At 34.2% G+C, this 12373-nt stretch overlaps 2 protein-coding genes across 3 annotated transcripts; both read left to right on the forward strand.

The window, feature by feature from the left end:
* Positions 1 to 1569: 1569 nt before the first annotated feature.
* Bm9934 (Uncharacterized protein) lies at positions 1570 to 4498 on the forward strand (the record flags this gene model as incomplete). The annotated part of the gene is made up of 7 exons (XM_001898105.2): positions 1570 to 1587; positions 2019 to 2218; positions 2535 to 2664; positions 2919 to 3062; positions 3394 to 3639; positions 3972 to 4147; positions 4372 to 4498. 7 exons carry the CDS (start codon positions 1570 to 1572, stop codon positions 4496 to 4498), a joined length of 1041 nt encoding a protein of 346 aa, XP_001898140.2.
* A 2089-nt stretch (positions 4499 to 6587) lies between these two features.
* On the forward strand, positions 6588 to 11811 carry Bma-ivns-1 (Uncharacterized protein; the record flags this gene model as incomplete). 2 transcript variants are annotated; one of them, XM_043075303.1, is made up of 18 exons in its annotated part: positions 6588 to 6794; positions 6981 to 7091; positions 7237 to 7332; positions 7455 to 7527; positions 7717 to 7879; positions 8015 to 8139; positions 8219 to 8343; positions 8427 to 8567; positions 8633 to 8772; positions 8894 to 9084; positions 9289 to 9460; positions 9635 to 9738; positions 9824 to 9967; positions 10147 to 10248; positions 10485 to 10720; positions 10799 to 10961; positions 11124 to 11336; positions 11783 to 11811. In XM_043075303.1, the coding sequence occupies 18 exons, from the start codon at positions 6588 to 6590 to the stop codon at positions 11809 to 11811; spliced, it is 2535 nt and encodes an 844-aa protein (XP_042931237.1). The 2 variants fall into 2 exon arrangements, with proteins under 2 accessions (XP_042931237.1, XP_042931238.1); XM_043075304.1 differs by having other exon boundaries at positions 8894 to 9072.
* Between the last annotated feature and the right edge of the window lie 562 nt (positions 11812 to 12373).

The following is a 12373-nucleotide window of genomic DNA, read 5'->3' on the forward strand; positions in this document are numbered from 1 at the left end:
AGCGGTATACATAGATGGAATATTTTGATGATCATTCTTTTTTGATGGAGCTGTCTATATCGTATCCCAAACATAATTACGACTCCTTTTTGATCCAAATATTCCCTAATCTTTGCGTATTGCAGTGAGAAAATCATGAATAATGAGAAGATTAAAAATACAGCACTGCAGAAAAGAAGGTACAGCATTACAGTATGCAAATACTTACGATAAAAAACAATACGTCATCAAAAAATTGTGAAAGTAGATAGAAATACGTCTAAAATAGCTAATTGATATGTATAATCTCGGTACTATAAGGAGATGAGGTCTGACTGAGGACATTAAAGCTTTTGACTGCATGAAATAAAGTGAAGAGGAAGACTGAAATTCTTATGTCTTATTGTATGATAAAAAAGGGATCAAAAAGTTTCGTGAATGGATGCGTGAACGATGATGGGTCAATGTCACCTATCATCCCACAGAACAACTTACACAGAGAACGACAATCTACAATGTGTCACATTTCAACAATTCACCACTGCCATCATTTCCATTATCACTTTAGAGCGGACATCATTTGCCGGTGAAATTTTCATGTCTTGTCCCATTTGGTTTGTCTATGTACCTTGGAATCAGAAAATATTGATCGTATTGTTGCTGTTATTATGACTGCCATTGTCGTACTTTTTCCGCGGCAAAAATCTGTTCTCTCAATTTTCCAATCAGATTTTGACTTTTTCTGAAGTATCAACTAAAATTCATAGCATCTTTTCAAAAATGGTTGAATTTTGTTCTTATGCATTTCTGATTTTCATGCAGAATGAAACTGGCTGAATTGGAAATTTGATGTTTTGGAATCATTAATTGTCGCTTTTTTTTCTTTTTTTTCTACCAAAATGAAAAGGTTCGGTTTATGAATGATGGTAACTTTGTTTTAATTTGACAGATTATAGATGAAAATAATTTTATACCAAGGAATTTTTACAGTTTAAGTTCATTAAATCAGATTTCAAAAAGATATTTTTATTTGCTACCAAAGACATACGAACTTTAGAATCATAAAGTCTAACATTTAATTTGTAACAGAGAAACGGTCTGGCAAACTGCAGCCTATATCAGCTTGCTGTTTGAGATAGTGTGTTCTTATGTATCGACAACTTTCCAGTGCCCAGATGGCTTTTATCTATCAACTTTCAACACTGCATTTGTTGGCAAAGAACGTTATTACAAATTTGCATGTTCAGCTTTCGATAATATTCATACGGTTTATTCTTTCCACTCCAATTTAACGTTCACCTTTGAAAGAATTCTTATGATTTAAGATATAATATTGTCAGACAATATATCGTTGAGATCAGTAATATTTCGAATACTTGAAATTATAATTTGATTTATATCTTTAACTGATTTATTTTTTCAGCAGATGAATGAAACATGCAGAATATCAGATAGCGCGTCATCCCACTTAGATGACATATATTTAAGCTGCGGAAGCGATCAAGTAAGAACTGTATTACGGTTAATAGTGTGTTTTCAGACAGTGGCATTGTTAGAAAGTCGGACTTCCAGAAGAATAACTAGAAAGTTATGCCTGATCTTCGATCAGTAAGGACAAATTTCGGAGGGACAGCCAAGTTCATTCAGTCCCAAATGCTGACCCCTTGTCTTCTTCATATGTACATAAACACAAAGACTCTTTTCATAAAATCACAATGAAATGATGATAGGAACAAAGGACAATTCACTACCGTCTGATGCTTATCACTCAAAATTTTCCTCATATCTTTTACTAGCACAATCGTCGAATTTTGCAGTATGAACCGTCAAACAAGTCTAGTAGAAGAGATGATATAAGCTATAAATGGAAAGTGTAATCAGTGAGGCCAAACAAGCAATTGCATCTCTCTGACTTAATTTGTAATTCTGGGTATCCGCCATAGCACAAATAAGTAACACTGCTTCAATTACAGCATACTTCAAATGATCTCATATCTTTTTAAACATTTTTGACTTCATTAACTTTGTATTATTTGCAGTACACAGTGGGTGTCAGATTCATTGAAGATAGCTCCGAAGAATTCAGTGCATGGCAGTTGCTTTGCTGTAGTGGTAAACTGATCAAAATTAGGAAAGATGACTGCATTAATACCAAATTTCTCAATGAGCACCATCGATCGTCAACATTCTTTACTGGTACACAAATCATACGCAAATGGCAAGCAGTGCTCGATGACAAGTCCATTTCATTTTCATATTTGAAATATTATCGTACTGCTGCTGCAATAAGACGTAATATCTGTAGCAACTTGTCATGTTTCGCTTAGAATCCCAACATATATGCACATACACACATACACACACACACACACACACACACATGCATACACTAAACGCACACGCATACATCGTAAAGTTCTAACACAAGCCTTAAAACTGATAAATCGTTAGTGAAGCAAGAATGAAATACAATAAACAATGCAAATAAAGAAAACAAAAAAATTATCCTCAAGCTAACGTTTTGTAACCCTTTCTCGCTACTATTTCATTTGCAGTGATTTGCGGTGGTGGCTCCAACTATGTCCCGTAGATGTTCAGGGTAAGAATAGCATACAATATAGCGCTTCTTCACGAACTCGGCGTCAAATTCCATGGCAATGGACTCGTAACCGTTTTGATTCTGCTGTTAGTTTTCATTTTTATGAAAAGTCTAATTTCTTGTGTTTGACAAGATTGTAGTAAAATTACACAAAAATCGGAGAACACAATTATAATTGTTGTTCATTTCTCTCTTTAAGGAGATAAAGTAACATAAATTATGCAAGAATATGTAATTGTTATTCATTCTTTTATTTAATATAAATTTAATAAGACAATAAGCTATTTTATTTTAAAACTTTCTTACTACAGGTCATTTGTAAAGACACAAGCATTTTCAGAGAGTTGATCCGATGTTCATAAAACATGATCGTCTGGATAATATACATTCAAGATTTTTTGGTAGCATGAATCATGTACAAACATTTTTCAAAACTCCAAATCCTCAATTCGGAAATGAACAAAAAACAGCTCGAAATCCAAAGGTAGGCTCAGGGAATACCTCATACAGCTGGTAACAAAAGTCTACCGATCATTCTACTTGCTTAAAAATATGCAAATTATCTGCTTGATTAAATTAATAGACATTTTGACAGCAACTCCACCGCACGGAATTTTGTATGATTTTTCAGCAATTTAAAGTAACGGGTTATTATCGTTTTTCTTCAACAAAGATAAGAACTATTTTACTAGAATCAAAAGAATAAAAGTATGTCAAGAAAGAGAATTTCATCAAGGACGTTGCCAAAATTACGTCAAATCTACTTTTAAACTGGTAACAACTTATCACATTCTCGTTCGCTGACACTATTTCAGAAGGCAATCGTAAATGCAAATATGAAGACAGCATTTGTAACGGAGAAGGTACTACCACAATCATCAACATCAAAATCTTTATCGAACACTACCGCATCCTTCGCTAAATCTACAACTTTCTCAATGGTAAAAGAAGATGTCGCTATTGATTACTATGATGTTTACGATGAAAATTTTGATAAATCAAAACATGAAAGCAGACAGGGAATATTAGGAGGTGTATCCGATCTCTTGCAAAATATTCAGGTGCATAACGTTGTGTCGCTCCAAAAATTTTAACAAAGTTTTGAAACTTCAATGCGGAATATGCAATTACTGCTAATATTTGCAAACATTTTGTTAGCATATTAACTACTAATAAATGAAAACAATTTTAATGATTGGTAAATAAAACAAAGTTCGACAGATGAGTGATCTCTTTTTTGGTGGTAATGCCTAATATGCTTCGTTGTTAGAACTTTCTAAAGCTGATAGATCAAATAAATTAGTCGAAAAGGTACTAAAGAACAAAAATAAATGCGAGATAGATAACATAAGGCATTTTCTGATACTGTCAACGATGTATTGCAACATTTAAGGATGGATTATCAATAGCACAAGCAGCTTTACCATCTCATGAAAAACAAATTTATGAAACTACAACGACCACCGATGGACCAGCTTTTCTGTTGAGTCGAGATGAAGATTCGCTAACAATCGGCATGCAACATAATACTGAAAACGATGCTAGTAATTCGAGGCTCAAACTTCGACGGTATGTTTTGAATGTTGTGAATTTATTTAAATTAACGAGCTCAATTTTTCATATTAGGAAGAACTTTTATTTTCTTAGCATGAGACAAATGTTTAAGCCAGAAATGCAGCTTTTCAATGCTAAAAGTTCCATTTTAAAAGTAGAGGAAATGTGAACCGAAAAGTTTAGAGAAGGATAATAACAAATTGTGACTGTTTGGAGTAACTATCCAGTTTCTTTTCCAGATTCGGACCAAAACCATCTCGACCAAATGCATTGCAGCCAGTGTCGACATCATTCGAATTAGGCACTCCGGGGGCAATTCAGCAAATGTTTCAGTTTTTTGGTCTGTGTAAGAGCCATGAATTATAATCATTCTTTGATTCTTTCACTCTAAAGAAAAGCAAACCAAAAAGACATTGGAAATGATCACAATTCTCTTAGAGAAAAGGAATGCTTTTAACGTAAACTTTGGAAGATTTATTTCTATTTGAAATGAAAACACTTCCACTCACTATTGTCTACACCTTTCCACTTGTCCACTTTTGTTATTTGATAATGAAGAAACTCCTCATTCTCTCGTGTCGTAAATCTTGTTAAAGGACAAGCCATCTCATTTTTTACGGACTCAACAAAATTTCATTTCTTCAAATGTCATCAATGATGATATCTTCTGGGCAGATAAAAAGGTAGGAAGCTCTTCCGCGGATTCTACAGTAACTTCGGGTTGCTTTTTTATGATAACAGCTTCTTTTTTTGTGATCGGGTTTAATTATCTAAAAAAAAAAAATTAATTGTTGAGTGTTATCGGCTCAAGAATAAGTTCAATGTAGTCCATTCGGGACAAGGTTGCTGGAGCCTGCAAAACTGAACCTTGTTATTTCAGTATTTTGCAAAAAAACAATAAAGGACTCAACTCAACTCATCATTCACTGGATTCACAAACTTTCGTGAGGTTCTTAGTAAATTATTGATTCCCACTTAAATTTACTAAGTCTCTATCAATTTCTGAAGTTTTCGGTTTTCCTGGTCATCACTCTCTTTCCACCGTTTAAACGCAGTGATTCTCTTCTATGCTTAGGTACTTTCCGTTCTGAGTTGATAATAGTACAGTAGTCAATTTGGGCAATGTTCATTTTTTAATCACACAAGTACTGATAAATTTCATTTCGAATCATATGTAAACATGCCAGTTTTTCAGGAACTTTCATAAATAAAACATATTACTGAACACAGAGAATTTCTTATAGGAATAAAAGTTTACTTCACCGATACCTCTACACTCTTCTCTTCTCAAAGATAAGAACTGATTCACTTCAAACTGATTTTTGTTCTTTGATCTTCAACCTTTTCGATAAATTATTCCTCAGCTTTCGTTGACCTACCACGGATCGATCCCTTCTCAACCTTCCGATACCACCCTTCCATCAAACCTGAAACGCTGCAGCTATAAATTTGAAATTTAGGGTTACTTTTGACAAGGCACAAATTGATCTCGCAGAAGTGCTTACTGCTTCTCTTATCGATTTTTATCATAATTCAAGGCCGTGAGCCTTTGCAAGAAGAACAGATTATATTCTTGGTCGTGTTCGATGTGTAATCACTTAAAATCAGAAAAAAACTTGTGCTGAAAATATCAAAAGAGCGGGAAGACGCTTTGGTAGATAAAAGGGACGACATAATATTAGTTACTTTGGTGGCTGTTCTTACAGTTGTATTGGTAAAAAATTCATATTTAGTGTTAACTTCCAGGCTTTAGTGAAGCTTCCGAAATAGAAACCATTTCTCGTAAGGCTTTTTTCACTACACGATTACTTTCTGAAGGGGAATTTCATTATGAAATTATTGAGTGAAAGTAATGTATATTTTGACCTAAAGAGAAATAGAAAAAGTAAAGAGTTATTGATTGGAGTGACATCATTCTTTCTCGTCAACCTTTTGGTGTTTGATTAAAAAGTGAGGGAAGTTGAGATGGGTGTGTAACAACGAGCACTTATTGATAAATACCCTTCACTTGCCTTATTGCATACTTTGTTACTTGCAAGAACTAAACTTCCCTCTCTCCCAACCATTGATTTCTTACTCACTTCCCTTCCTTCAGTCTACTTTTCTCATATTTCCTTTTTTTCACTTTCTATTTTAAAACCACGACTGTTGACGTAGTAATTAATTACTTTACCAGTAAATAAATGTGAACATTCATTTCCTGAACCTTTTTATTTTGCATTTAAATGGATGCAGACTAGTTGTTTGTACGTGGATAATTAGATAATCTACCTGGCATTCGAACTATTTCTGTCCTGAAATTGACTTGGGACTGCAAGGAATAATATCCTATTATTGTCGATTGTCATTCTTTGGTCTTTTTTTTTTAACATTATCGTTTTATCATTAAACGAAAACATTCATTTAGTGTTTACTGGGGATATCAAACAAACTTGATAGGAATCATCGTCATTCAATGGATGACATTCATCAGCCAACTAATTTTGGTCACTGTACAGTTGATGATAAGCGCTTTTCCCTACTGACCAGTGATAATCATACTTTCTTATGCCAAAATAACAATAATGTGAACGATAATAGTGATAATAACGATGATGATGATGATGATGATGATGATGATAAAAATAATGATGGAAGTAACCGTAATGATGGTCCTTTTCTGGTTAGTTTTTTTACTGCACGTGAATGTTAACGTAAATGTCCTTAAATGTATGAATTGTTGCTTTAATGTTGACTACTTTACTTTTGTACAAACCGCTGTTCAGTTATTTATTCCAAATAATCTAAGTTTAGTTTGTCCTAGAGCTCCGTTGAGTCTTCTTCATCCAATCCGAAGTATCACATTTAGGAGCCAAAAATACCAGTACGAAGTACATCATTGCATGCGAGTGAATCAGACGCCTCGATGGTCATTCACAGTGAAGAAATTATGTTGAAAATGTTTGATAACTCCATGCAGGTAAATAAATGCATTCATTGCGTATTTAAGTTATGCGACTGTTTCTGCTCTGCTCGCATAGTTCATTAATAAAATAAAGAGCCAGAGGGCATTTATAGAAGAGTGAATAAAAGAGAAAGTCTTCATAATAATTATTTTCTTGCAGGATACATTGCTTTCTCATTTGAGTACCTTTCGACGAAATCGTGAACTTTGTGATGTTGTCCTTTTTGTGCATGAAAAAGAGATTCTTGCTCATAAGGTCTCATATTATCCATTTCTTCATTTTCATTTAAACGTTTTCTTCCAGTTTAATTCAAAAAAAGTGTTTTATAATACTTAGGTGAAACTTTGTCATATTTGAACTTATGAGAAAGTTTTCAGATTGTTCTGGCAGCTTGTTCACCTGCGCTCATGGATATGTTTGTCAGAAGTGAGAACGGAGACCGATCTTCAAGTAATTTCTGCTGACAATGAACATATAATTTACAAAACGGCCTTTTCTTTTTGGGATAGAACACCACCGTACTGAAAAAATTACGAGGAGTGGAAATTGCTATAAGAATTAGATTAGATGTTGTTAGGGTTTTCTTTGCATTATTATTTTTTCCAGTAAGTTGTAGTCTTCTGTCAATAAGAATTGCAGAACGTGTAAGTACAACGATGTTGTCGACAGCAGGTACCGCTTCACCACCACTGACAACAGCTCTTGCTTTACCGATAACAACACAGCCATTTTCTTATTACGAATTTGCTGAAGCTGATTATGATTGTTTCGAAGCTATTGTAAACTACGCATACTCTTCTCAGTAATCTTCCGATTATATATTCAATAAATACAATGCTGATTTAGTGCAAATTCTCATTTTGATAACTATTTCCATATTATATTCATATTCAAATTTTAGCAATATTTGTTGTGATCTAAACAAAATATTTTCTAGTTTGGAAATAAGTAGCAGAAAAGTTGGCGAACTCTATAAAACTGCCTGTGCTCTGCAAGTAACTCCGATTGCCAGAGCTTGCGCTCGCTATCTTATCGAAAACCTTAATATCACGGATTGCATCGGTAAGCTATTATATTTCTTTTTTAAAGGAACCATGAAAACTGTGATTTCGTTAAATAACTGTTTTCCAGTAATTTTCAGGGATTCGACGTCAAGCTAATATTAATGATGATGTACTTGTGGAACAAGTTGATAATTTCATTGCTAAAAATTTTGCACAAATCGTTGATGAAAATCCAGGATTCACTCATTTGCCTCTTATTAAGGTATTAATAGAACCACTGATCTAAGGAGATAAGCTAAGTTCATTTAACTTCGATTACAAAATAACACTTTAAAAGCTTTGCAGGTTCGTTTAATTTTGAGCAGTGATGATATCAAGAAGCTTTGCTGTGGCGAAGATATCGCGTTGCGCGTTGTGCAATACTTCCAGTCATTGCCTCATATTAATGATCGCATCGAACAATGGATTGAACAACTTGTGGAAAAGGTACTTTAAACGAAAGAAAAATAGAAGTAGTTTAATATTTTAATTAATATTAAATAAATTTGCAGACACATATGTTGTACACCGACACAGACTGCAGGTTGCAGGATTGTTTGGGGATGGATGACCGGAGTTCTGTGGGAGCGTCTGACATAATCCAGGATTATAAGCGTACGGGTGGCTATTTACCACGCACTTACAGTGGAAGGTAGCTAGCTTTATGAGACATTTTTCAAAAGTACTTCTTTTATGCTTCATCTAATTGTTTAAGACATTAATATTGAATATTTAATATTAACAGGGGCAATCTTTGAAGAATTGTTTTTCAGCAATGTGTTGGAAGTCCAAAATCCTGCTCATCATATCACAGGTGCTACACAAGTGCATCTGAATTCAGCTCGTCTGACCAACACAAAACTATCGTCAGCGGAAAGTAATAGTTCATTGAGCTCAAACGCTGAACCCGATGATGAATCTTACAAACTGATCGCTGTGCATCGAACAGCTGGTAAGAATAAAAGTAAGGTAAAGTTCTAAGTAAGCATGAAGACTATGTAGGTTGGTTTTTCTTGATTTATAATCATGCTATAGTTGTTGCTTACATTTAAAGCCGGTTTTAATGTATAAATTAGCAATCAACCATTGGATGAATTGTTCTAATACCGAGGGATACTATATGATATTAGAATATGTGTTTACTACTTTAACCATTCTGTAATTCAAGAAGACTTTTGGATCACGCTGGCAGTATTCCACCGGTGTTTGGTTGCGCTCAGTATTCAGCTCTCAGAAGCTGAAAATGTTATAAAATCACGTACGACTTCACAAGTTGTTGAACCTTCACCAATTTTTGAAATAGAGCAACAACAGGAAATCGCAGAGGAAACAGTTGTGAGGTCTGAAATTTTTATTGTGAACCTATGATGCTAATAACTTCAATGTTGGTTATTTATACTAGTTTTGGGATAAAGAGAAAATCCAAAGAAAAAGTATTCTGCTTTCACTGAAAGCATTTTTTCGGCTATGTCCTCGACTATTTTTTGTAGCAGTGCTTCAGCTTTTCGTTATAGATTGGTATCATCAGAAAGCAGTTCACGTATCCCACTACCACATATGGAGAGTCCGAGATGTTCCGTTGGAGGTGCATTCATCAATGGGAAAATTATTGTTTGTGGTAAGCATTTTTCCTCATATATATGTGCTATAATTTTTGCTATTTATGTAGCAAAAAGTTATAGAATATCATCTTTAGTTTACAGGTGGTTATGATCGTGGCAAGTGTTTGGAGTCAGTGGAAGAATATAATTTATTGAAGAAAAACTGGCGTCGTTTAGCCGACATGGCACAATGCCGAGGTCGTTTCGATGCAGCTGTTGTGGGAAGCAAAGTTTACGCTGTTGCTGGTGCTTTCTTGCTCTAGTTTAATATATTGAGTAAGCAGTTTTTGAACAGAACATTTAGTTAAATTTTTCCTTCTGTTCATCGTAGCATTTGTTTCATAGTTTCTTTATTAGGAAAAGTTCTGTGTGTGCTTCACAACCATTGTTTATTTGAACAAATTAGCAATCAGTTCATTGATAAGGTAGTAGCGGAAGTGTGGATTTAAAAACAGTGGAATGTTACGACTCAGAAAGCGAGAAATGGTCATTGGTGAAATCACTACATCACGGACGCAGTCATAATGGTTTTTTTTTTTTTTTTTACATTCATGTAAGAGAATTCTTATGGCTAGAAAATTATATCAAAAATATTTCAAGCGAATTTATTGAGTTCTGGTATTAAGTAAAGTCCTTATTGCTGCAAAAGGAACTCCTCTATTTGATAAAAAGAATTAAATCACTTAGTCGGCTTGGCTTTTTGCCTTCTGCTTCTATTCACAACTTTTATTTAACTTTATAATATATATTATTGTTAATTTAGCTTTATTATTAGCAATACGCAAGTTTCATGCTCTTGCTAATTTCAAAATATGTGCGAAGTTGTCGAATTTAGACATGAGTGTAAAATTTCTTATTCTATGTTGTGCTGCTCTGGATGGCTTAATCTACTGTATTGGGGGTTGCTGTGAGCAGATCGTTTTGAGTGAATGCGAGAGGTATAATCCTGAATTAGATGAATGGGCGTCAATAACGCCACTACGAACAGCACGTTTCCAGGTAATATTCTCTCGTCCACAGTAGACCTTTTTATTGCTGCCTATATCTGTGTAACGCTTCTTAAAAGTTCTTTGGTAGGCTAGCTGTACTTCATGGCATGGCCTCGTGATTGTTTGTGGAGGATGCAATGGTTGGAAATGTTTGGACTCAGTTGATGCCTATTCTCCGAAGACGGGAAAATGGCAAAGACTAGCATCCTTGAAAACAGCTAGACGTGGATCTGCTGTTGCCGTGGTAAAAGGTTTGCTAGAAAATTTTTCGGTTAAATCTTCAATAATAAGACTTTGTATTTTGTTAAAATTGAGTTCTGCTCTGATATGAATGCATTAGATTATTGACTGTGTGATATGAATGGCAGTTTCATTGGATTGGATATTAATTAAAAAGAAAAAACACTTTCTAGATTCATTATTTGTTATTGGCGGTCATGACGGCACGCACTCGTTGAATTCAGTAGAAATCTTGGATGATCCAACTGGAGAATGGCGCTCAGGTCCATCACTTACTATACCACGTGCTAATGTCAAAGCTACAGTAGCTTCGGGTGATGAAATATATCTTTTGGGCGGTTTTGATGGAACACAATTTCTTTCTTCTATTGAAGTGCTCAACAGTGGTTCGGTTTATTTCAATATCAAGAATTCCTTTGCTGTCATTTTTTAATGGACTAGTTAATTCTTAAATTCTGTAGTAAGGACGAGGTCGGATTCCCTTACTTTAATAGATTTAAGATTTTTTTCATAATATTCCTTTCCCTTGTTTTCCACCTTCATTTTCTCTTTTAGCAGGAGAAGAGACTGTCGCATTATAATCGGAGTAAAGGAAATCTGGACTTCGCATAATATATAATTACAGTGGCATCAGTGACCTATTAGGAAGTTTGAATGATTGCAAGAATCACAGAATAGTTTTTAAAAGTATTTCCTTATGTCAAAAGGGGATACTTTTATGGAAATTGTTGTAAGGGGAATTTTCATTAGATAATATAAGATTTTTAATAACTGAATTGCACGAATTGAATTTGGAGAATTTCATGTTTACTGGAAATGTTTATTTTTTTAGAATTGCAAGGCTGGCGGAATTGGCAGTGAGAGACAAAATTAAATGAACTGGAAAAATTAGTCACTGCTACCAAAAAGAGTCAGAAGAATGTAGTACCAAGTTATTTTTGATGTTGAATTGACTACTGATGTTTCATATTATATGTTTACACTTTTTATTGCATCAAGTATTAATTGGAAACGTTGTTTTTTCAGTTTTATCTTTGCTTGCTTAGTTAATTGTAGAACCCAGTTAATCTAGCTAACTGGGCTTCTGTGATTTTCGTTTTAATCAGTGACCGGTGAATGAGACACTAAAAATGTTAACTTGTTAAGATTGGATATGAGCATCAAAATCTTTCAATCTGAACAATTATAAAATCTGTACGAAGGAAGTATGTTAACAGTATTATGTCAACAGCCAAATAGAAGACACGTAACTGAAATGACCCTTCTTATATGTTTTACTGTTGCCGCGAAAACGATTGGAAGTCTAGTGAGTAGATAGATTATGCAATAGATATCACTCTGGAGAAAAATGCACAGAATAAGCAAAATAAAAACACGAAGTCAGGTGAGAATTCCCTTTAAAATTTTGTTTGCATGGTCTAGT

This window comes from Brugia malayi, assembly GCF_000002995.4.
Source record: "Brugia malayi strain FR3 genome assembly, contig: Bm_v4_ChrX_scaffold_001, whole genome shotgun sequence".
Lineage (NCBI taxonomy): Eukaryota > Metazoa > Nematoda > Chromadorea > Rhabditida > Onchocercidae > Brugia > Brugia malayi.